Raw genomic sequence first — 24276 nt, forward strand, 5'->3', positions numbered from 1 at the left:
CGAGAGAGGGAACACAAGCAAGGGGAGTGGCAGAGGGAGAAGCAGGCTTCCGGCAGAGCAGGGAGCCCGATGCGGGGCTCTATCCCAGGATCCTAAGGCCATGACCTGAGCCGAAGGCAGATGCTTAACAACTGAGCCACCCAGCCGCCCCGAGAACATTGCTCATTTATTCCTCACTTGAGGGCTCCCGTGCACCTGGTCCAAGCTGGGCGAAGCTGGGGACCCAGAGGTGAGTCCTGTCCAGTTTGGTGGGGAGAATGGTGCAGACACTGGGGCTGAAATAGGCTCAGGGATTGCTCGGAGCTCAGGGGAAGGAGGAAACAGGAAAACAGGGATCCTCAGGCCCTCTTTACTGTCAGGGTCCCCCAAATAAGACCTCCTCACCCCTGGGGCCGATTCCTATGATTTTGGCAGGATTGTTAGACCCCTGAAGGCATGCACACCTCTGGGTCAGCTGTGAGATCTCCTAAGAGGTAGAAACCTGAGCATCACCCTTCCCAGCTGTGTGACCTTGGGCTCAAAACTTATCTTCTTCTGGGCTTCAGTTTACTCCTCTGCAAGATGAGGTTGAAAATAGCTCCTTCCCTCATTGGGAAGATCTAATAAGTTCAGACATGTAAAGAGTCCGGGAGAGCAGGTGGCACAGAACAAGCCCTTGACAGGAGCTGGCTATCATTCTGTCCTCACCGTCCTTGACTCTTTCCTCCTCTGTCACCTCCTCCCCCCTTCATCACTAGGGCCCCGTTAAGTTAACCTCTCCAATCAGGCCACTTCTCCGCCATCACTCCCTCAGCCTCTGTCAAGAAGCAGCAAAGCATACATGCAAATTGCATGGATGCCAGGGCCTGGCTGCAGGAGTTCAAATCCTGACCCTGCTCCCTCCAGGCTGTGTGACTCCCCCCTTGTGCCTCATTTTCTTCTTCTGAACAGTGGGAATAATGGTAGCGCCTCCTCTTAAAAAGTTGCTGCCAGGATGAAATGAACGAATGTATACAAAGCGCCCAAGACAGTTTCAAGTATATAAAAAGTGCTAAATAAATGCTGGGAACGAATCGTGTCATTAATATATAGCAGCCACCTCACTGGGCTTCTGGCTTCTGCTCTGCCTCCCTACAATCTATTTTATGCGGTAACCAGAGCAAGCCTTTTAAAATGTCAATGACAAAGAGACTGAAGAATCACAGAAAACAAACACAGCGTGTGGATCTTGTTTAGGTCCCGATGGAGATACACCAAGTGTAATAAGAAAAAGATATTTATGGGATAAGATGTCTGGCATATAGCTTCAAAATCATCTGGGAGGAGTGGGTGGGAGAAATGAAACAACATTGGCCATGAGGAGGAAATTGTTGATGCTGGTGCCGCTGGTGTTATTAATGCAGAGAACAATTCTGTTCTCTCACACTTTCTGTATGTTCGAAGGAAAACACTGTTCTGGAAAGGAAAAACAAGATATACATGGGACCATGGGAGAAATGTGATAATGTAAAGAAACAACCCGAAAGTCTGAAAGTTTGGTAATGATCCTTTGGGTTGTGTTTAAAAGATAGAAAGAAAGTTCTTATTTTTTAGAGACACACACTGAAGTGTTTCTGGATGAAATGTGTGGAAGTTGCTTCAAGGACCTTAGGGGCAAGGGGATGATGGAATAAGATTGGTCATGATGAACCTGGGTGATGGGCTGGTGAGGGGCTGATTATACTCTTTCTCTCCTTTTGGTTATGTTTGAAATTTTCCATAACCTAAAAAAAAAAAAAAAAGAGTATATGAAAACCCAAACTCATTCATGTCACTTCCCATATTTAAAACCCTCCCCCTTGGTTTCCCACTCAGCTAGGCCTCTTTCTCACTCCTTGACCTCAAGTTCTCCATTGTCCCCATCAAGATATCTTCCCATCACAGAGAGTTTCTGGCTGTTAATTCTTTTCAGCATTTATTTGATACAGAGTTACTGGACACCGACTATGTGCTAAGCTCTGTTCTGGACAGAGTGATCAACAAGACAGACAGGTTGTTCATCTTAACAGAGCATACAGTCTAGAGGACGGGTATGCTGTGTTATGTGCATATACAAGGGAGATGCGACAACAGAGTAATGGAGGGAAGGGGGCTCCACGAGCTAGGGTGGACAGGGGAGGCCTTCTGCTGTGGTAATATTTGAAAGGAGATCAGACGGGGGTGTCAGACAAGCAATTTGATGGAGGAATGACCTTGGGGGGACAGAGGGAACCGCTAGTGCAAAGGCCCTGGAGTAGGTTGGACCATGGCATAGACCAGCACTGGAAAGGAAGGTGACTTTGGAGCATCGAGGTAAGAAAGACTCCCAGAACACAGCATGCTCCTTCCCATCTTGAGCTCTCTGCACTTGGTGTTCTGGGACGACCTTGATCCCATCATGGCCTAGTTCAATGCACAATAAAAACAAGAAGTAGTATTGGTAACGTGTACTGACCACTGTAGGCACTGTTCTAAACTTTCCATTGATTACTGAATTTCATCCTAACAACCCAGAAAGGTGGAGAGACTTGGCCAAGCTTACACAGCTAGAAAGTGGCCGAGCCAACCAGTTACCCAGGCAATCTGGCTCCAGAGCTCGAATAACCCCACCGTCTAACTCCCACGGCTCCCAGGACTCAGCAGACCTTGTGGGTTTTATCAGACTGAAGACCCACCCATGCAGGGCATTTTTATGGGCACTTCGCGGTCACTCCCGTGTTGGGCGGAAAAGTGCACCATCACGGCCCGGGGAAAGGTGCCAAGCGTGCCACCCTGGGCCTGGCACCAGGAGCTCCAGCCCTCCGAAGAACTCCGGCAGGGATGCTTCGGGAACCGCGGCCCCCATCCCCACGCCAACACCCGAACCGCGGCATAGGGGTGGGAGGGGCTGAGATTCTTGAATCACCCAGTGGCGAAGGGTGCCGGGGCGCTATGCAAATAACATGTTTTTATTGGGCGTCAGCTTGCTCGAAGCTTCGCGTTCCGCCCCGCCCTCTCACTAATTGGCCTGGCTTCTTTGCAAACGCTTTGAGGGGTGAAATGGGCAGCCGGCTCTTGAAACTCCCTTCGGAGAGGGAACTCAAGCTCCCAACGGAATTCTCGAAAGGGAGGGGGACAGAGAAAAGGAAGGCGCATATGTTGGGAACTGTCTCAGTGATCTCTAAGCGCAGTTTCCCCGAGTTAGGTCCTGCACGTGCTTGACTCCAGTCAGCCACCGTAGGCCCCGCAACCCGCAGTATACTTTCTTACGGCCCTTCTACCCGTAGCTCGGCGCTTGCTCACCAACTTGCCTGCCTTGCGCACTCACCCCTCCTTCCATTTCTTCTGGGCAGCAGCCTCCGCTGGCCGCGACTGCGCATGCGTACTGACGCCCCCTCCGGCCCCGCGTGGAAGCAGGGGATAGAAATGAGGCTGGGCCGAGCCCCTCACGCGCGCTCCCTCCCCTCCCGTCGCTGGGCACGCGCCAGGCGGTGCAGCTTTGCAGCGTCCGAGGGCAGCGAAGCAGCTGCAGCGGCCGCCGCGGGAGGGGCCCGGAGCCCCGCCCCCGGGGAGGGGCCTTCCGCAGGTGAGGCGGGCACGGGTCCGGGCCTGGACGCCTGGGTCTTCGGGAAGTGGATTGGGGGCTGGACGCCAGGATCTCCCGAAAAGGAATCGATTGGCGTCCCGATGCATAGGTTCCGGAGGGGCTGCATTAGTGCCTGCGCCTTGATAGGGTGCATTGGTCCCGAATGCCATGATTCCGAGGCGTGCGTTGAGGCCCGGACGCTTGGGACCCCGAGGGAAAAATCCAGTAGGGATCTCTGGATCGCAAGACACGCCACGTTCTTTCTGCATCTCCCTCTAGGTCTCCCCTCTACCCTCCACGCTGGGGATGAAATTTAGCAACAAGAAGGAGGCAGTTCACGCGGCGTTAATGGACTGAGACTAAACCAAGACTCGGGTAAAGCTACCTATTGGAGGTGAAATCCCGCCCACTGAGCTCAGGCTCCTCCCCTGAGAGAGAGTTGTAAAAGACCCGCCCTCTCCGCTCGAAGGCCCCGTCCCTGGGCCTGAGTTGCTTTGGGTCCTGTCTATACAGCCTCGCCCATCCCCGTCTTTGCTTCCGCTGCTGGGAGGTTCTGGTGGGGGGAGGTCCCGCCCCCTCGATGTAGAGGCCTAGCCAGCTCCGCGCTCAGGGCCGCCCGAGTTTAAGTAGTAGAGGCCCCTCCCACTCGGCTCTAGGGCTCCAACCCTGGGTCTAAGTCGCAAAGGGTCATGTTTGCATAAACCCCGCCCGTTGTGCTCTTAGGCTCCGCCTTCGCGTAAGGCCCGCCCTAGCCTTTGGAGCCCAGGCTTAAGAAGACCTTGCTCCTGAACAGACTGGTCCCTGATTTTAGGCCCTACAGCCCTATCCCCATCAGCCTGGTAACCACCAGCATCGCCTACCTCCCTCTGGGTTCCTGGGCCAGCAAGATGCTGGAGCGAGATGCAGAGTCCGCGGCCGGGGACACCGATCCTAGTCCCACTGGCAAGGAACCAGTAACCAAGGGAGGAGGTGAGAGCGGTCCCGCCCGTGGGTGGGGGGCACCGGGATTGGGGCTAAGAAGATCATATTTTGAGGGAATCTCAGGGTGAAAGTTTGAAGGCCTGGGGTGATGACCATTTGGGGTACTCCACAAATATATTCTGGGGAATCCCACTATTGGCTTTGGGGAACTTCAGTGATTTTTTAAGACTCAGAAAATTGTCAGGGGGTTTGATATGCAGAAGTTCAGGGTGATCCCTTGGGAATATACTAGAAGCAGACACCTTAGTAGCTTTGGGGTTCCAGCCAGGTAACCCTTTGGAGCCCCTTTGGATGGTGCATGGCATAAGGTGGGGAACAGGGACATGTCATCTGAGGGGTCCCAGATGACCCCTGAGGTGTCAAGGCTGGGGTGGGGGAGGGGAAGCCTGGCCTAGGTTCGGGGTGTGGGTTGATGCCTGGAGCCCACCGGCCCTCCTGTCCTGTAGCCCCCCACCAGGGCTCGCCGCAGGAGCCCAGCGAGCCGGTGCCAGGGCCTGCCACGTCCGCGGGGGCGCCTTCTCAACCCCGCCGGCGGCCCCCGCCCCAGCGCCCGCACCGCTGCCCTGACTGTGACAAGGCCTTCTCGTACCCGTCCAAGCTGGCCACGCACCGGCTGGCGCACGGCGGCGCCCGCCCCCATCCGTGCCCCGATTGCCCCAAGGCCTTCTCCTACCCCTCCAAGCTGGCAGCCCACCGCCTCACGCACAGTGGTGCCCGCCCACACCCATGCCCACACTGCCCAAAGGCCTTTGGCCACCGCTCCAAGCTGGCAGCCCACCTCTGGACCCACGCGCCCGCCCGCCCCTACCCGTGCCCCGACTGCCCCAAGTCCTTCTGCTACCCCTCCAAGCTGGCAGCCCACCGCCACACGCACCATGCCACCGATGCCCGCCCCTATCCTTGCCCGCACTGCCCCAAGGCTTTTTCATTCCCCTCCAAACTGGCTGCCCATCGCCTCTGTCACGACCCCCCGATGGCGCCAGGCAGCCAGGCCACAGCCCGGCATCGCTGCTCCAGCTGCGACCAGGCCTTTGGCCAAAGACGCCTCCTGCTCCTTCACCAGCGCAGCCACCACCAGGCTGAGAGCCAGGGGGAGCGTGAGTGAGTCCTCCCCTTGGCTCACGGCCCCCTCTGCCACCAGCCCGGGTCAATAAAGGGGCGGCATTTTTAAGCTGGGCTGTATGGACTTGCCTTGACCAGATAGCTGGCAGGGAGACTGACTCCACACTGGGCTCCAACTTATAAGGCTGAGGAACTCTTTATTCACCTGTTTTGGGGGAGGGGAAGGTTGTAACCCACAGAAAGTTAGCGCTGGGCCCCAAACCACAGGCTTGGAGCTGGGGTTTGAAAGCAAGCCCTGGCTCTGGTTTTTCCCTATTTATAAGGCAAAAGTACAAAGTCTGCTAGCAGCGTTGGTTGCTGACGAATGTGGGGAAACAGGGTCTCTCCTTATTGTAAGTTAAATTGGTGCCTCCATCTTGGCCATTTGATGGTCTGTAAAAAATTTAAAATGCTCACATGCCCGTGTCAACTATTCCACTTCTAGGAACTTACTCTATAGATAAACTCAAGCACTGAAAAAGGCATAAGGATGTTCATCTGTTCAAAAAGGCATAAGGATGTTGGGAAACCACCCAAGTGCCCATCAAGAGGGGACCAGCTAATGAAATACAATACAGCCATAGAGTGGACTATGTTGCTATAGGGAAAAAACCTCCATTTGTACAGATGTGGAATGAGTCCCTAAATATACGAAATGATAAAAGCAAGAACAAAGGGCATACTGTCAATAGTATAAACATTTTTTAAAGCTCAAGCTTTGGAGCTAGCCCTGACCCACTACTTATAAGCCGGGGGGCCCTGGACAAGCTTTGTCACTTCTCTGGACTCAGATGCCTTATCTATAACATGGGAGTGCTAGGAGGCCTTTGTAAGGGCACAAGCATCATCTCTGGCATCACTTCCCTTCTCGGAGCCTGTTTCTTCTGCTATAAAATAAGAATGAGCTAACACTGGACTGCGCTTTGTTCTTCAGATGTGTATTAAGCACCTATAGGGTGCTGGACCCTGCCCAGGGTGGTAGGCACACAGCAGTGAACAAGACAGGCCTGGTCTAGCGAGGGAGTGGGTGCTAATCAAGTAGTGGCCAAAAAAAGAAAAGAAAAGAAAAAAGTAAAGGAGCCAAGTCCATCCTAAAGAACAAAGTAGGGGAGGGAGCCTTGCCCCCCACCAGCCCCACGCCCAGCCCAGGTACCAAGAATGATTTCCAAGTCGTAGGAATGACATCTGTGGTGCTGGCATGGGAACAGGCAAGTGGAAGAGAACCGAGGGCTCAGAAACGGCCCTGTGCTCACAGGAGGTCCTGACAAATGACAATCCCCATGACTAGACTAGGGATTGGCACACTTTCTCTGGAAGGGGCCCGATGGTATGTATTTTCAGGTTTTGCAGGCCACGGTGTCTGCCACAACTACCCAGCTCTGCCCCTGGAGTACAAAAGCAGCCACACACATTATGATACACAAATGAAGGAATGTGGCTCTGGCCCAGTAAAACTTTACAAAATGGTAGGTGAGCTGGATTTTGCCTACGGGATGTAGTTTGCAGATCTCTGCTGTAGGTGAATGGGGCAAGGACAGGCTCATCTGTGAATAAGCTGAGAGATCTGGAAAAAAATTAAGTGGGATCCTGCGGAGGCAGAATAATGGTCCCCCAAAGAGATCCATGTCCTAATCCCCAGAACCTGAGTATGTTAGTTTACGTATTAAGAAGGGGCTTGGCAGATTTGTGATTAAGGATCTTATCTTGAGATGGGGAGATTATCCTGATTATTCCAAGGGGCCCAATGTAATCACAAGGGTCCTTATATGGGAAAGAGGGAAGCAGAAGAGTCAGAGGGGATGTGACAATGGAAATGGACACCAGAGGGATGCAGGGCCATGATTCAAGGGACTCAGGCAGCCTCTAGAGACTGGAATAAGTAAGGAAATGGATCCTCCCCGGAAGGGACACAGCCTTGCAGACACCATGATTTTAGCCCATTGAGACAGAAGTTGGACTACTGACCTACAGAACTATAAGCAAATACATTTGTGTTGTTTAAAGCTACTAAGCTTGCGATAGTTTGTTACAGCAGCAATAGGAAACATACAGATCCTGATCTCATACCATACACAAAAATAAGTTTCTGGTGATTTAAGATCTAAATTTGAAAAACAAAATAGATGGAAATAATAAAGGAGAATATCTTTGTAACCTCAGAGGTACAGGAAGAATCCTTAAGATACAAAAAATGTACCTCATAGAGGAAGAGACTGGTAAATTTGAGCATAAACAAATCAAGTTACAACTATGATGAGATACAGTATTATGAGTGTATACCGGGCACATACTATTATGTAGAGGGTTAGCAAAGACCTTTTTGAGGAGGTAGAGTTTTCCTTGTGATCTGAAATGTGCAGATGGAATGAGAGATGGTTTGTGGAAGTATCCAGCATCAGGGGTGGCACTGGGCAGGCAAATGCAAATTAGCAGGCCGTTAGACCAGCCGCTAGCTAGACACAGTCCACTGGGCAAGGCCTTGGGGAAGGAGTGGGCGAGGAGGGGGATTAAGTCCCTCCATGCCAGAAATGCGGCTGCCATCAAGGTTTACATACAGAGCTGAGCGGAAGATTGCCTCCACAGCAACACACCACCATCAAAGTTTCAGGGACACAAATGCATTTGAGAGGTGTCGATCTGGTCCAACCATTGATGTAGAGAGAGGGAAACAGGCCAGGAAAGATGGGATTTGCCTGCGTCCACACAGCGGGCCAGTGCTGAACCAGGGCGGATCCTGAGTCTGTGACACGCTGACCTCCTGCTGCTCCTTGTATAGGTCAAGCCGGTTCCTGCCTGGGGGCCTTTGCACCTGCTCTTCCTCTGCCTGGAATGGTTCCCCCAGACTCTCCCTTACTTCTCCCAAGTCCCTGCAGAGGGGTCAGTCCTCTGACACACCTTCCCTGCTGACCCTCTCTGAACCACGCCACCCTGTCCCATGGCTCTGTAACACTGCCCTGTGTTCGTGCTCAACGCTGCACAACACACTCGGTCTCTTCCCCAGCGGAATGTCACCCCTGAGAACAGGGCCTCGTGTCTCTTTTTCACACTGTAGTCCCACCGTCTCACACACGGCGGGCTCGGTAGGCAGAGAAACGGCCTCCTAAAGATGTCCACATGCTGATCCCTGGAACCCATGAATCTGCTATGTGGCAAAGGAGAATTAGGGTGGAAGGAATCAAAGTTGCTAATCAGCAGACTTTAAAACAGGGAGATTATCCCAGATTATCCAGGCGGGCTTGGTGTAAACACAAGGATCCCTGAAGGTGGAAGGAGGAGACAGAAGAGGCCGTCTCAAGAGTGATGTGGCGTGAGGAAGACCACTGGCCACTGCTGGCTTTGAAAACGGAAGGGGAATTGGGGAAAAGACAAGAACACAGACTTCCCCCAGAGCCTCCAGAAGGAGCACTGCCTGGCCTACACTGAGTTTCAGTCCATTTTGGACTTCAGACCTCCAGACCTGGAAGGTTATAAATTTCTGTAGGTTTAAGACATAAAGTTTGTGGTAATTTGTTACTGAGCTCTGACTGCCCTTTGCTCTGCTCCAACCCCCTCTTGACCTCCCCAGCTCCAGGATAATGTCCAAGCTTCTCAACCTGGCGCTCGCAGCCCTTCGGGATAGCCTTGTCCTTTTGCTTCGACAGTGACGTGAATGTTCTCCATCTGTGTGCTCTATTACAGCCGCCAGTGGGCACCCGAAATGTGGCCAGTGTGACTGACAAAGTAAACTCTTCCCTTCACTGTAGTTCATTTAAATAGCTACCCGGGTCCAGGGGCTACTGTGTTAGCATAGCTGCAAGGACTATGTCCCTCCTTCCAGACAGATCCGCCCCTAAAGCCTCTTAAGCAACTGACCCCGGGGAGCCAGGCTGGTTCCCACGTCCTGGCCTCTGCCTGCGCCATGGCCCCTGCCTAGAACTCCATCCTAGCTTCCGCCTGATTCCCTAACACCCTGCTCAGTTCCCAACTTAAATGTGGTGGAGCCTCGCAGGGGGTGATTAAAATACCCCTCCCCCTGTTCTACCATTGCCCTGACAGTTCTACAGCCACTTCTGTAAGCCCTGGAGAAAGGGAGCTATCCCTGGCCCAGGGGAGCTGAGACGGACCTCAAGAGAGAAGCACATCTCACGAGCATCCAGACCTCCAGCCCAGGACCAAGAGAGGGACAAACAAAACCCAGGAATGGGCTCAGAGGGCTGGAACCCCAATTCCCTGCCACCACAGGGAAAAGTGGCCAGGGAGAAGTAACACAGAGCTCCTTCCCTACCAAACCCCTGATAGGGAGCCCCTCAATTCTTCCCAGGACCCCAGGAGAGCCAAGACACCACCTGACCCTCAGAAGGGAAGCAAAAACCAAACACATGACAAAAAGCTGGGAGCCTCTAGGAGGTTCAGGAGACTTCTGAGTAAGAGGGGCAGCTGCTCCAAACCAGGTCACCTTTATTAAGCTCATCGTGTGTGTGTGTGTGTGTATGTGTGTATGTGTGTGTGTGTGTGTGTGTGTGTGTGTGTGTGTGTGTACACACGCATGCATACGCATGAAAGCACATACTTTAGGCCTGGGGCACCACCCCATAAAGCTGGTGGGGAAGTAACTTCTGCTTCTCGTTGCAACTGTAGATCCATCGGGGGCGGACAAACACCAAGGAGGGGTTGTCCATCAGGGCCTGCAAGGTGGAGCGGGGTGCATATGGGAACATGTGAGTGAGGAGGGGATGGAGGTGACTCAAGGACGGGTTGGGTGTCCCTTTCCCTGCCCCTCTGGAACTCACCTCCTCAAAACTGGGGTCCCACTCCTGTGCTGTGATCACAAACTGGACCCTGTCGCTCATGTAGTCCTCAAGCTCCCTGGCAGGAGAAGGAGAGAAGCAGAGAATGAGTGTCCCCTCTCTTGACATCCTGGTCCCCAACCATTCTCCAAGGCTACCTGCGGGCCCCCATCATTCTCCCCTGTGCCAACCTTGCCACAGCCACAATACCGAGGGCTCCCACTGCTGCTACGCCTTTCAGAGGCCAGGCCGGGGGGAGCCTCATCTTAGAGAAGAGGAAGAGAGGGAACACTACAAGTCCAGGGCGGCCGAGCAGAGCGAGCAGGGCCTGTGCCCATCCTGCAGGGCATGCCCCTTCTCCGTCTTCCCCATCACTTTCCTTCCCACAAGCTAACACCATCCCTCCGTACCCGCGCCCCGACCCCTGCACACTGACCCATTGAAGGCTGTGACATATCGGCTGAGCTTCCGCCGCTCGTCCCCAGGGAACTCTCCATACAGGAAGAAGTGTTTGCCCTGGAAGAAGTCTGCAGGGGAGATGGTGGAGGAGGCAAGTGTGAGGCCCCCGGAGTTTTGAAGCCCCAGCCAGGAGCCACAGAACACTCGGAGCAAGACGGGAGGGAGGCCAGTACAGCGGCTGGAGAGGGGTGTTCATGCAACCCTGGCAGAGCCGTCCAGGACAAACAGTGCTTCTCAGCCAGGCCTGTCAGAACCTTTCTGGGAGCTGGGTGTTTTCCAGTACCTTCTCGGGCTCTGACCTTTAGGACGGCTCTTTCCTTTGTTCCATTTTCACATGGTTCTCCAAACCATCAAGCTGCTAATGCCACTTTTGGGGCTTTGAAGGATCAAAGTACTTTCCTGCCCATCACCCACAAGGAGCCGGATGGAAACGGCCTCTTCTAATCGCCACTGACCCTCACCTCTGTTCAGACCCTGGCTGCCCAGCTTCTCCCTCCATGCTCTCCTGGCCAAGGCTCTGACCCCTGCCCCTATCCCATGCCCCCTGCATTCGTGTTGGGGTGACAAATAGCAACGCCATCACCACCTAGGTCGCAACAGAGATCAGTGCCCACGTCATCTGTGTGCCTGGGTGACCTCCCATTCCAAAAGAACCGAACCTGCGGGGCAGGTGAGGGAGGTGCTGTTCGCCCTTGGAAAGCCAAAGGGGGGGTCACACCTCGCAGTGGGCTGTGATGGATGTGGTCACGGCAGGAAGTCACGAGGGCAACAGAGAGGGAAGGCATGAGAGGATGCCTGTTTCCTAAGGCAACAAGAAGGTAGCAGAGGCAGGGAGTATGGGTGAGGGAGGTGGGGAGACAAGTCACAAGTCATGGGGAGCAGCCACGATCCGAGGGCTGGCTGGGGGGGTCACAGCTGAGAACTGAGAAAGACAAATCCCACTTCGGGAGGCAGGGAGGGATTTCCTACCTGGGAGCTCAGGAACTGGCAGGTCGGGAGACTCTGGGGGACCCTCGTTGTCTGTGTTCTCATCTGTGGATCCTGCATACGGGTCCTCGCCGTTCTCCCCCTGCTCAGGGGGCTGCTTTTGCTCCCTTTGCTCGGCCACTCTGGGAGAGCCAAAGGGGGTGGGGGAAGAGCATGCAGACCACATTGCCCTCCACCCAAGCCGGGGGCCACCTTGAGCCCCGAGCCCCGCCTTACCTTCTCAGCTCATCCTCGGTATCTCCAGAATCTTCTGCCCCACTGCCCTGTTCTTCTGTAAGCGGAAGCTTAGTCAGTGCAAGGCACCTGCTTGGTAACCCTCTCTCCCAGCCTTTTGCCCCAGCACAGATGCAGGCGTGCCAACCCCCAACCTCAACTGCCCTCCACACCCAGTTATCTGGGACCCTCAGCCTTCCCTCCCCCAGATCCATTGTCTGGGATCCAGCCCCTCCTCCCTTAGATGCAGGAGTCTGGGTTTTCAGCCCCCTCCTCCCTCAGACAGGAGTCCAGGCCCCTAACCCTTCTTCCTCCCTCAGACCTAGGAGTCCAGGCCCCCAGCCCCTGCTCCTCCCTCAGACAGGAGTCCAGGCCCCCAGCCCCCCCTCCTCCCTCACACCCAGGAGTCCAGGCCCCCAGCCCCTCCTCCTCCCTCACACCCAGGAGTCCAGGCCCCCAGCCCCTCCTCGTCCCTCACACCCAGGAGTCCAGGCCCCCAGGCCCTCCTCCCTCAGGCTCTGACCTGACTGCTCCCCCTCAGTGTCGGTATCTTCCTGGGGCCCTGGTGAGGCTGGTTTGGTCTCTTCTGGGGTTTTGGGTCTCTGAGGTGAGCTGGGTCCTGCTGCCTGAGGGGGCTTGGTTTTGGTCTGGGGGCGCTGAGGAGGGGGCAGCATGCGTATGAGTGTGTATTCTTGCAGAATGCAGGAGTGGAGAGTCTGGGGTACCAAAAGAGACCCATGTCCTCCTCCCACTGCACCCTCCCCCACGCCACAGCAAGAGGCATAGGACCTTTTGGGGAAGCTTGGGGGCTTCATCCCCGCTGCTGCCGCTGTGGGAGCCCCCTTCATCCTCACTGCTGGAGCTTGGCCCTGCCATGAGATACCTAGGGGAGGAATCCGGCCTCAGACAAACAGCATATCGTGTCCTCCAGGGGAGATGGGGTGGGGGGAGGGCGCTCAGGAAGCCACAGTGACTGGCATGTACTAATTGCTCAGGATGCCCTGGCTTCCAGCTCTGGAAGGGCCCCAATGAAGCCGTCAGGCACCGCAGCCACCCACAACAGAGACCTCACCTTCGGGAGGGCAGCCGCTGCCGCATTCGGTGACAGTCTAGCACCCATTCTTTCCGCACGATGCGGCCTCCAAGGCCTAGGACCTGGCTGTACTTGGGGGTGTTGGCAAAGGCACAGCTGTTGGGGGAGCAGAAGGGAGGGTGTGGTCAGTCAGGTGTGGTCTGAGTGGGAAAAGGGAAAGAGAGATGGGGACAGGGGGAAGAAAGAGAGATAAGTCAGAGACAGAGAAAGAGATGGAAATGCAAGAAACAGAAAAAGACGTGAGGAGACCAAGGGAAAGATGTAAGAATCAGAAAAAGAGGCAGAGGATACAGAGAACTGAAGAGACAGAGACAGATGGGTAGACAGGCAGACAGGGAGAGAGAGAAAGCAAGATGGAGGAGCCAGAAGGAGACGGAGAAGCAGTGGGGAGCAAGGAGGGGAGGAGGGCACAGGCCTACATGAGGTGGGTGCTGTCTGGAGTCCAGTCCGGCCGATACTTGGCCCCCAGCTCTAGGGCCTTGTCCCGGAGCTCCGAACGGAAGGGGTTCTGGAAGCCACTCAGCACCACCACTACACCCTGAAGGATCTTCCCCAGCTCCTGCGGGCCAGCTCGGGGTCCCCTGGGCTCAGTGCCTTCTCGGGTCTTCTCTGGCACTGCGCCTCGTGCTGGGGCAGGGACTGGGGTGGTGGCCGGGGTGCGGGTGGGAGCCGACACTGGAGAAGACAAAGAGTGGATTCATTTAATACTACTGGGACTAAACCCAGCCCTCCTCCCTCAGAACCAGAAGTCCAGGCCCCCAGCCCCTTCTCCCTCAGACTCAGGAGCCCAGGCCCCCAGACCCCTCCTCCCTCAGGACAGAAGAGCGCAGGCCCCCAGCCCCTCCTCCGTCAGACCCAGAAGTCTAGGCCCCCAGCCTCTCCTCCCTCAGGCCCAGGGGTCCAGGTCCCCAGCCCCTCCTCCCTCAGGCCCAGGGGTCCAGGTCCCCAGCCCCTCCTCCCTCAGGCCCAGGGGTCCAGGCCCCCAGCCCGTCCTCCCTCAGGACAGAAGAGCACAGGCCCCTACAAGAACAAGGAAGCCAGCACTCACATTTGGGTCTCTTGACGGCAGGTGGTGAGGGCTGGGCTGATGGTTTGCTGGGCGTCTTCCCTTCTTCTTGGTTCAAATCCAACTTTCTCTTCCCTTTGGGGCACTCCTGAGGCTGAGGGGTTGGGATGAGTTGAGGCCCTTAGCCTCCCTCTGCCCTCTCCACCCCACCAGGGTCTGACTACCTCACCTTGGAGGTGCTGCCCACTGCCCTGGACATGGGAGAGGCTGAAGAGGCGGCGCTAGAGGCCTGCAGAGTAGCAGTGGCATAGCTGGGTCCGGCCGGGTCACCGGCTGCAGCTACCGAGGAAGAAAGTGGAGCCAGGGTGAGAGGGCAGGGCCCTGAGAGCCTTCCGCTCCCACCCAGGGGACAGAATGTTGTTCCCAAAGCCCAGCAGTGATCCGGTTAGTCCAGGCCCCCAGCCACCTCCTCCCTCTGACCCAGGAGTCCCTAGGCTCCTCCTCCCTCAGACCTTCAGGTTCCAACCCTGGACTCCCTGAGGACTCAAGCTTCCACACTTACCTGGGGAGGTCTTATTGATCCGGCTGAAGAAGAGGGCCCCGGGTCTCAGGGAGTTGGCACCCTCATCCTCCTCCTTCACACGGAACTGGCCAAGCTTGGTCACCTTCTAAGGTCTCACAAGGTCAGCACAATGAGTGGCTGTTGGCATGTGGGGGTTAAGTGGTAGGGAGAAGGCTCTGGGGGGTGGTGGGCAGAGCTTACCTGGGGTGAGGCCTCTGCCTCCTCTTTGTTTGGGGGGCTGTGAAACCGTATAAAACTCAGGCCATAGGGGGAGTCCTGGGAATGGAGAGTGGGGGTCAGGAAGTCTGGCCAAGGACAGAGGCCTGACCCCAAGCCCCTTTCACTTGGCTCTTTCCCTCTTATAGACACACATGTCTAGGGAGGTGCCCAGAGGACAATGATGACAATAATAACATCAAGCTGCTAATGAGCCCTAACTCTGGGCTGGGCTCAGCTGTGAACCCTTTACATGCACCAGCTCCGTTAGCCTCATGGCAAGTGACAGAGGCTTCTGGGGGTCCGAGTGAATCCTCTCCTGCATGCCTGAATTCCTGACCACAGAATGGGAGGGAGCACTGTGTGCCACTTCTGGAACACAGAAATACTCCAGGCTCTTTCCCACTCTGCCGGCTGGACACAGAGCCTGGGTCCCTGGATGACCGGACAAACACCCCCCAAGACAGGTCCCCGGGTAAGAAGGCTACCTCCACTGTGTGGTGGACATATGTTATGACATACTCGAGTCTCGCTGTTACCAAAGCTTAGCATCCCTACCTCACAGCAACCCTATGAGGAGCAGGAAACTGAGGTAAGAAAGGTTAAGTCACTTGCCCAGGGTCACACAGCTAAGAAGTGGTGGACCCAGCCTCTGACTCCAGATCCCATGACGGTAACTGTTAGACTGCTCCTCTGCCGAGTCAGCTGCCCCCTTCCCCCATTCCCATCTGAGATCCTGCAGTTGGCCCTTCCCAGACATCCTCTAGGGAATGAAGCATCACCTATGGGAAGGATCGCAAACCCCTTCAGAGACCTCGGGGACCCAGCCTCCTCCTAATCCCCTGGGGAGATCAGCTGCCCCATCCTTCCAGCCCTCTAGGACTCAACGCTGGCCCCTCACCTCTTTCCTTGCCCAGGACCAAGGACCCTGCACCCCATTCCCGCCCCGGGTACCTTGCTATAGGGCTGGCTACAAACGATTTTGACGCGGTCCCAGCGCTTCTCCGCTGCTGCCCGGACCAACTTGTCGGGCCCAAAAATGCGAACACGGTTGGGGTTTGAGCCACTGCGGCTCTCGGAAGGGGACATAAAAGACGAAGTGACCAGCAGGACCTGGAAGAAGGAACATCGAAGGAGAACCAGGGCTGGCCACCTTAAATGACACCTCCTGGGGCCGGGGAGAAAGCAGGGGCTTTCGCCAGATCCAGCCTGCACTTCCACATGCCTCAACGCCTCTCTCTTCTCTTGCTTCTGGGCCTCAGGTCAGTTCCTCCCTGACACAGGCCCCAGAGGGATCCCTCCACTTCCAGGTCTAAATGAACCCCCTCCAAACTCTTTCACAGGGTCTCCTCTATCTGGCCATAGAGCCCGCTACACGGCCTTAAAGAACCCTCCCAGCGGAGAATAATCACGATGACTGGCATAATGTTCAAACACCTTTTGGAAATGCACGGCTGAGTTCACAGAAAGCAGAGGAAGTATCGGGGAGGCCAGACGTGAAAGAGCGGAATCCAGAGGGCTAGGAGAGCTGCACCTGTGATGAGTGATTCTCCTGGGGCTCAGCGCTGGGACGCTGGGCAGGGACATGGCTGCCTCTTCGGCTGCTCCTTCTCGGGCCCTGCCAGTAGGGGGAGCTATGGAGAGGCCGCGAGGCAAGAGGTCGGAGGAGGGATGTGCTCCCCGCTTCTTGGGGCTCCAGTGAGCATCACCCCTGGTGTGCTTCTGCAGCAGCCTCTCCCCAGGGCAGCCAGCGAATCTGCTTTCAGCGTCTTATCACCTGCAGAGCTGGCGTCATCCGGCCCCTCTCAGGGATTCCAGTGCCAGCTCCTCAGGGTCTGAGTTTCAGCTCTGTGGAACCCCACTTCCGAGCTTCTAAGTATCGACGTTTTAGGAATTCCAACCATATCGCTGTTTCCCTGACCCCAGGCGTGGCAGCTGCTCGCCGCATTACTCCTTCACCACATCTCGGTGTTCTTGCCTCTCGGGTTCAATATGTAGCTGCTAATTCTTTAGGTTAAATTCTCGGTTTTGATAACTGGTGTGGTTTCAGTCTCTTGGCAGGACCCTGACTGACAGGGTGGGTGGCACTGAGGTTGGTGTTTGCCCGGGCTGCTGACTCTGGGTGCCAGAGAACGTAATTTTAATGGGTGGCAGGGGCGGGGGGTGGGGGAGACGGGAACAGCAGACAAAGCCTGGGCTCCAGGCAAGGAAGAAGAGTAGCTCAGAGACCGTCACCAACTCACACGGAACTTAGCCCCCTCAAAGGGCAACACCCTCCGTGAGTAAATTAGGGGAAAATGTGCCTTGTGGAGTGAGTCAGTGAGAGGCCCTCGCTCTGGAGGACAACAGAGAAAACATGAAAACTGCTCTGGAGGAATCCTAAGGACAAGTCTGTACTCTTAAGGATTTGGAGCAAAAAATTCATATGAGCTATCTGCATGGAAAAACCCAAGCTGAAGACTTTAGTCTTCAGTGGTCCTGATGTGGGAAACAAAGGCAGGAAAAAAAGTATTAAATTTCCTTACTACCTACAGCCCATTGACAAGTCCTTGAGACAGGCAGAGTGGCATTCCTCTAGGGACTCAGCTGCCTCGATGTTAATACTTTGCTAAGGGCAAAAGGCAATCTCAGCCTGACCCCCAGGATCCTGTAGATCTACTTTAACATACAAAAAATTCCTTTGGAAACTTCCTTTATCTCTACTCCCCAAGATACATGTTGGCAGTCATCCTCCGAGCATATGACCCGCCGATATACATCTGAAGAGTCTCATGACTGAGTTTTTACTAAAATAAATGACCTTTTCCTAACAACAGCTATCCTCCTCAGGATCCTGGAAACCTTGTTTCCAAAATACCTGGGAGATTTACACTCTCCCTAACCCCTTCCCAACTTGAAAATATATATTGGGCCACTCCTCATGACCCCAGTGCAGCTCCTTCTGCCCCCGGGGCCTGTCCCCATGCTTTAATAAAACCATCTTTTTGCACCAAAGACATCTCAAGAATTCTTTCTTGGCTGTCAGCTTTAAACCCTAACGTTTTCTCCTACAGCAGACGCATGTATACAAGATCACCTGACACTGTGGCAGATCCTCTTTGGAGGAATATACTTAAAACCAAGTCCTCAGAGATTTCCCACAGACACATTCCTAAAGAACAGAGGTCAACACACACACACACACACACACACACAACGATGAGGCATATGGAAACAAGCAGCAGAAACCACAAACTGCGGACTCAGACTCCTGAAGGCTGCATACATTGAAATTCTCAAACACACAATATAAAAGTAAGTCTATTTAATAGTTTAAAGAAATAAATGGAGATCCTGATGGTATGATGAGGGGACAAATGAGAATCAAACGGACCAGGCAGTTCTGAAAAAGAGTGGAAGAGCTGTGTGCCCAACACTAAAGGATGAACCATGATTGGTCCAAGCCGTGCAATTTCCTCTGCTAATGGCCAGTCGGGGTCGGGCACATGACCCAGTTGGCCAATGTGATGGTAAGAGGAAGGCTGCTGGCGGCTTCTGGGAAAGTCTTCCTTCCTCATTACTGAGAAACAGGATGGAAGACAGCCACTGAACTCCTGCCATTCCACTTCCTCCAATCCCTGCTTTGGGTGCTACTAGGTGATGGGTGGAGCAGCAGCAATTATCTTGTGACCGTGCGGACAAGTCCAAAGAATCAAGAGGTGCCAAACAAGCACCCCAACTGCCAGATCAACTCTGGGTCTCCCTAATGCTGGACTTCCCTCCCAAGGAAACAATAAATATTCTTAGGCAGTGAGCCAATTTGAGTTGGCTATGTTCTGTTTTACTTTGTGTTTTCTCACAGACATGCTGTGAACTTTGGTGAAATCAGAAAAGAAAGCCTTTTGCTGAGAAAAACATTGAATCTGTTGGCCTCTTTGTGCTCAGCTCTGATTATGAAGAGGAAACAACAAAGACAAAGACAATTCTACAGAAGGAAAGCCGTCTCCCTGGCCTTGACTTGTTTATAAAAGGCCTGATTTTGAGCCGACAGGGGAGCTGATTTGATCATCCAGTGACAACAATGAAGGGACAATGCAAACTATGGCAGGCAGCTGCTACCCATACCACCAGGTAGACGTCCTTGCTCCTACCATTCGTTGGAAAGAGAAAACAACTCTAGTTACCAGATTTTTATTAACCGACACTGTATTTAAAGTTCTAGGGCTAAACCTTTATTCTCTAGACCATGTTAACCTTGAAAGCTTATGTATCTCCCTTGTAGAATTTGGAGGAGGAAGAAAAGAACAGGTTGATCTTGTAGGAAATGGTATTAGTTATTACACGAGGTGCCTTACGCTTGATTTGTGCAGGCGACCCCAATGTGGACCAGCCCTGCTCTGCCCTTCAATTTCGTTTTCTTTCTGGACTCTTCCAGACCCATCTGGTCTCTGGGTGGAAGCCAAACATCACAAGTCCCAGAGCCTTTTTTTTTTTTTTTTAAGGTTTTATTTATTTGACAGAGAGAGACACAGCGAGAGAGGGAACACAAGCAGAGGGAGTGGGAGAGGGAGAAGCAGGCTTCCCTCTGAGCAGGGAGCCCGATGCGGGGCTCGATCCCAGGACCCTGGGATCATGACCTGAGCCGAAGGCAGACGCTTAAAGACTGAGCCACCCAGGTGCCCATGAAAGAAGTTCTTAAATGTAGTTGTTTTTTAAAAAAATATTTTATTTATTTTTTTGACAGAGGAAGAGAGAGCACAAGCAGGGGGAGCAGCAGGCAGAGGGAGAGGGAGAAGCAGGCTCCCCACTGAGCAGGGAGCCCGATGCAGGACTTGATCCCAGGACCCTGGGATCATGACCTGAGCCAAAGGCAGCCACTTAACCGACTGAGCCACCGAGGCATCCCCCAAGTCTTTAATTCAGTCTTGGTTAGAAGTTATAATAAAAATGCAGGACTCCAGCAGAAGTTTAATCAAAATTCTTGAAAGAATGGGAGACTTTGAGCATCGGCATTTCAGAATGTGAAGATAAAGCCCCGACTAGCCATTCCACCTTGCTAGACAGATAAGAGGGCGAATAATAAACATTCACCTATAAAGATATGATAAAACTGTAACTAAAAACACACTTATTCAGGGTGCCTGGGTGGCTCAGTTGGTTAAGCGACTGCCTTCGGCTCAGGTCATGATCCTGGAGTCCCGGGATCGAGTCCCACATCGGGCTCCCTGCTCGGCGGGGGGTCTGCTTCTCCCTCTGGCCCTCTTCCCTCTCATGCTCTGTGTCTCTCATTCTCTCTCTCTCAAATAAATAAATAAAATCTTTAAAAAAAAATTAAAAAAATAAAAAAAACACACTTATTCAGTTTTCATCATTACAAATAGAATTTTGATCCAAACCTGTTTGCCAAGAACAGAGAATTTTTTTTAATAGTCCCCAAAACTGCTGACTTTGTTAAAACAGTTAACAAGCAAGGTTTCTGGGACTGGGTGATTCTAGTGCTTAGGGAGCCTCTGTAAATAAATCCAAATCTAAGCCAGAGTCAGAAAATGAAATTCAAACACAATGAATCATAAACAGCCAACTAAATTTCTCAAGTTTGAGAAAATGAAATTCAAGAACCACTATTCTAACAGCCAAATAACTAGACTTTCCCAAACAAGGCAACTGTTTAAACTCTAGCCAATTAAACCATGTCTTTGGTTTGCTTCAGCGTCTTCTCTATAAAAACCTCTGCCCTAGCCTGCCCACAGAACACCCCTAATTATTTTCAGTTTGAGCCCCCGATTCGAATTGTTTGTTCAAACAAACCTTCAAAATTTCATGTGCTTCAGGGAATACCTTTTTACAACTTATATAACCTTGAGAATGAGAATGTTTGCCAAAGGAAAACCTCATTTGTGAAAATGTACCTCACAGATCAGAAAAAGCACTTGACAAAATTCTACGCACGTTCATTAAGAAAGCTCTCAACAAAGTAGTCTAGAGAAGAACGTCCTCAACCTGACAACACACATCTATAAACAAATCTCCAACTGACATTGTATTTCATGGTGAAGACTCACCACTCTGCCAGTAAGACCAGGAACAAGACAAGGATGTCTTGCTCTCACCACCTCTATTTGACACTGTGCTAGAGATACTAGTCAGTGTGATAAAAATGAGAAAAAGAAAAAAAAGCATAAAGATTAGAAAGAAAGAAAACTGTCTTTATTCACATACAATGTGATTGTCTATGTAAAAAAAAAAAAAAAAAACACAACCCAAGGGATCTACACAAATCCCATGGGATTCTCCTATAAAAATTAATAACTAAATTTAGCAAGGTCACAAGATACAAGGTCAAAATATAAATATCAATTTTATTTTTATCATGCTATCAACAAATGGGAAATGAAATTTAAAAACATATCATTCAGGGGCACCTGGGTGGTGCAGTCGGTTAAGCGTCTGACCCCTGGTTTCGGTTCAGGTTGTGGTCTCAGGGTCATGAGATCGAGCCCCACGTCAGGCTCCCTGCTCAGTGTGGAGTCTACTTGAGATTCTCTCTCCCTCTCCCTTGCCCCCCCCCAATAAATAAATAAATATTAAAAAATATATCACTCAAATAGCATCAATAATTTAGGCAAGAATCAGTAACAGATGCTAAAACTAGTGCATACAAGTTTGTGGAGTAACAAGATATTTATACAGCCTCAAAGTATTTCCCCATAATACTTATTCATTACAAAGGGCAAAACAATAATTTTACAGTGAATGAGCCTGGCCCTCACCACCTTAACAAAAGGACCCAAGTTGCCACCATCAGTAATAGAGCAAGTCAGTGGCATGTGCTCTGATCTGATGCACCGAGAAAAACACATTACTTCTGTGGTGTTCTGGCCAAAGGTGTATAGCCTACATGTAATCATCAGGAAACATCATTTTGTACAATGAGTGACATTTTACAAAGTCAATGACCTCCTCTATCATTCCAAAATGTGAGTGGCATAAAATGACAAGAAAGTCACGAGAACTGTTCCCAGGGAAAGGAAACCAAGCAGACATGACAAATCAATGCAATGCATGATTCTGAATTTTCTTTCGCTATTAAGAACATTATTGGGCTGATGAAGAAAATCTGAAAAAGGTCTGAGATCAGATGACAAAGTACTATATCAAGGTTAGTTTCCTAATTTTGATTAAATGTACTAAGCTTAAGTAAGAGAATCTCTCTCTTTTTAGGAAATATCCACTGTAGTGAATAGGGATAATGCAAAATCATGTATGCAACTTACTTTTCAGTTCAGTAAAAAATATGTACCTATGTGTTAACATTTGGGGAATCTGAGTGAAGATTATAAGGGAATCCTTTGTACTACTTTTGAAACTTTTCTGTAAGTCTGGAATAAATGAAGTTATTGACAAGCTGGTTTCATAATTTACATGGAAATAAGTGCTAAGGATCTAGAATAGTCAAGAGACTACTGGCAAAATTGGAAGTCCAACACAATCTGATTTCAATATTTACTATTAAGACAGTGTGGTATGGGCACAAAGATAAACATACATATCAGTGGAACAGAATAGAGTACAGAAATAAACCTACACATATATGATCAATTAATTTGCAATAGAAGAGCCAAAACAATTCAGTGGGAAAAGGAAAATCCTTTTTTTTTTTTTTAAGATTTTGTTTTTAAGTAATCTCTACACCCAACGTAGGGCTCGAACTCACAACCCTGAGATCAAGAGTTGCATGCTCCACTGACTGAGCCAGCCAGGCACCCCAGGAAAATCTTTTTTAGAGTATTTTCAATAAACATTAAAAAACAAAACAAAACAAAACAAAAACAGGAAAAAAAGGACCTTGTCCTCTACTTCACACAATATACAAAATTTCATTTGAGAGATGGATCAGAGATCTAAATGTAAAATCTAAAATTATAAAGCTTCTAGAAAAAAACACAGAAGATGGTGGCAGGCAGAATCATGGTGCCCCAAAGAGCTCCATGTGCTACTCCCTGGCACCTGTGAATATAGCAAAAGAGACCTGGCAGATGTGATTAAGTATCTTGAGATGGGGAGATAAGCCTGGGTTATGCAGGTGGGCCCAGTATCATCACAAGGGTCTTTATAAGAAAAAGTGAGGCAGGAGAGTCGGAGTCAGAGAAGTGAGGATGGAAGCAGATGTTAGAGTATTGTCATCCCCGCCTTTGAAGATAGAAGGGGCTGCAGGCCAAGAATGCAGGCAGCCTCTAGAAGTTGTGGTAGGTAAGGAAATGGATCCTCCCCTAGGGCCTCCAGAAGAAACCCAGCCTTGCCAACACTAAGATTTTAGCCCACTGAGACTGATTTTGGACTTCTGACCTCTAAAGGTGTGAGACAGTAAGTTTGTGTTACAGTTTTAAGCCACTGAGTTTGTGGTCATCTGTTATAGCAGCAATAAGAAATTAATACAGGGCATATCATATGACTTTGGGACAGGCAAATATTCCTTACAGAACACAAAAGGCACTCAGCAGTAAAAAAGAAAGCAGTAAAGAAAAAGAAAAAAAGAAAAAGGAAGGAAGGAAGGAAGGAAGGAAGGAAGGAACTTTAAAAAAAAACCTTGATTGATTGAACTCCATCAGCTCCATCAAAAGGCACCGTTAAGATAATGGAAAAGTAAGTACATGGACCGCGGTGAGCACTGAGTGAGGTACAGAAATGTTGAATCATTACATTGCACACCTGAAACTAGTCACAGACTGGGGGAAAAATCTGCAACACATGTATCTGAAAAGAAAAAATAAATAAACCCATGCATGACAAAAAGATGTACAACCCAGTAAAAAACAAGCAAAAGACCTGAACAGACACTTCGTAAAATAAGATAAATGAATACCTAGGAGGTCTGTGAAAGGTTACACGATGTCACATTACTTGTCAGGAGAATGCAACTTAAAGCCCTAATAAAATACCACTGCGTGCCATCTGAATGGCTGAAGTCGAACAAGTTAACAACTGGCAACATCACGGACAGGTAAGGATACGGGGCAACTACAACTCTCAGCTTCTGCTGAAGGGAACACAAAACGGTACAACCATTTTGGAAAACTGTCAATGTCCAATAAGGTTGAGACATACATCTACCCTAAGACAACGCAATTGCACTTTTAGGTATTTACCCAAAAGAGATCTCCATGCAGAGGCTTATACAAAAATGTTCACAGCAGCTTTCTTTGTAATCGTCAAAAAGTGGCAACAGCCCAGGTGCCATCCACGAGAGAATGGAGGCACAAATTGTGGTCTCTGCCTGAGGTGAATGCTACTCGGCTGACATGAGATATGGAAGAATCTCAAAAACACAGGACGCTGAGTGAAAAAAAGCCA

General features: G+C 51.4%; 2 protein-coding genes across 10 annotated transcripts in view; one reads left to right on the top strand and one right to left on the bottom strand.

Moving 5' to 3' along the window:
* The first annotated feature begins 118 nt into the window (after nucleotides 1-118).
* On the top strand, nucleotides 119-8400 carry ZNF575 (zinc finger protein 575). 7 transcript variants are annotated; one of them, XM_027618158.2, is made up of 5 exons: nucleotides 2699-2874; nucleotides 3330-3562; nucleotides 3842-3937; nucleotides 4286-4531; nucleotides 4990-8400. In XM_027618158.2, exons 4-5 carry the CDS (start codon nucleotides 4450-4452, stop codon nucleotides 5646-5648), a joined length of 741 nt encoding a protein of 246 aa, XP_027473959.1. In that variant the 5' UTR covers nucleotides 2699-2874; nucleotides 3330-3562; nucleotides 3842-3937; nucleotides 4286-4449; the 3' UTR covers nucleotides 5649-8400. The 7 variants fall into 7 exon arrangements, with proteins under 7 accessions (XP_027473963.1, XP_027473966.1, XP_027473959.1 ...); XM_027618162.2 differs by lacking the exons at nucleotides 2699-2874; nucleotides 3330-3562 and adding an exon at nucleotides 119-229; XM_027618165.2 differs by lacking the exons at nucleotides 2699-2874; nucleotides 3330-3562 and adding an exon at nucleotides 119-229 and having other exon boundaries at nucleotides 4374-4531.
* Nucleotides 223-24276, bottom strand: part of XRCC1 (X-ray repair cross complementing 1) — a 32819-nt gene continuing 8765 nt past the window's right edge. The window contains exons 4-18 of one of the 3 annotated variants that reach the window (XM_027618156.1): nucleotides 15901-16059; nucleotides 14932-15006; nucleotides 14731-14836; nucleotides 14398-14507; nucleotides 14211-14322; nucleotides 13582-13837; nucleotides 13142-13258; nucleotides 12859-12952; nucleotides 12593-12725; nucleotides 12073-12127; nucleotides 11839-11978; nucleotides 10847-10937; nucleotides 10414-10489; nucleotides 10194-10308; nucleotides 223-1742 (exon numbers count right to left, since the gene is read on the bottom strand). In XM_027618156.1, coding sequence (XP_027473957.1) covers nucleotides 10195-10308; nucleotides 10414-10489; nucleotides 10847-10937; nucleotides 11839-11978; nucleotides 12073-12127; nucleotides 12593-12725; nucleotides 12859-12952; nucleotides 13142-13258; nucleotides 13582-13837; nucleotides 14211-14322; nucleotides 14398-14507; nucleotides 14731-14836; nucleotides 14932-15006; nucleotides 15901-16059 — 1638 coding nt within the window. In that variant the 3' untranslated portion in view covers nucleotides 223-1742; nucleotide 10194. Of the gene's footprint in view, nucleotides 1743-10084; nucleotides 10309-10413; nucleotides 10490-10846; nucleotides 10938-11838; nucleotides 11979-12072; nucleotides 12128-12592; nucleotides 12726-12858; nucleotides 12953-13141; nucleotides 13259-13581; nucleotides 13838-14210; nucleotides 14323-14397; nucleotides 14508-14730; nucleotides 14837-14931; nucleotides 15007-15900; nucleotides 16060-24276 lie in introns of those variants that run through there. The other 2 variants (XM_027618155.2, XM_027618157.2) reach the window with 2 other exon arrangements.

The sequence above is a fragment of the Zalophus californianus genome, chromosome 17, assembly GCF_009762305.2.
Source record: "Zalophus californianus isolate mZalCal1 chromosome 17, mZalCal1.pri.v2, whole genome shotgun sequence".
NCBI lineage: Eukaryota > Metazoa > Chordata > Mammalia > Carnivora > Otariidae > Zalophus > Zalophus californianus.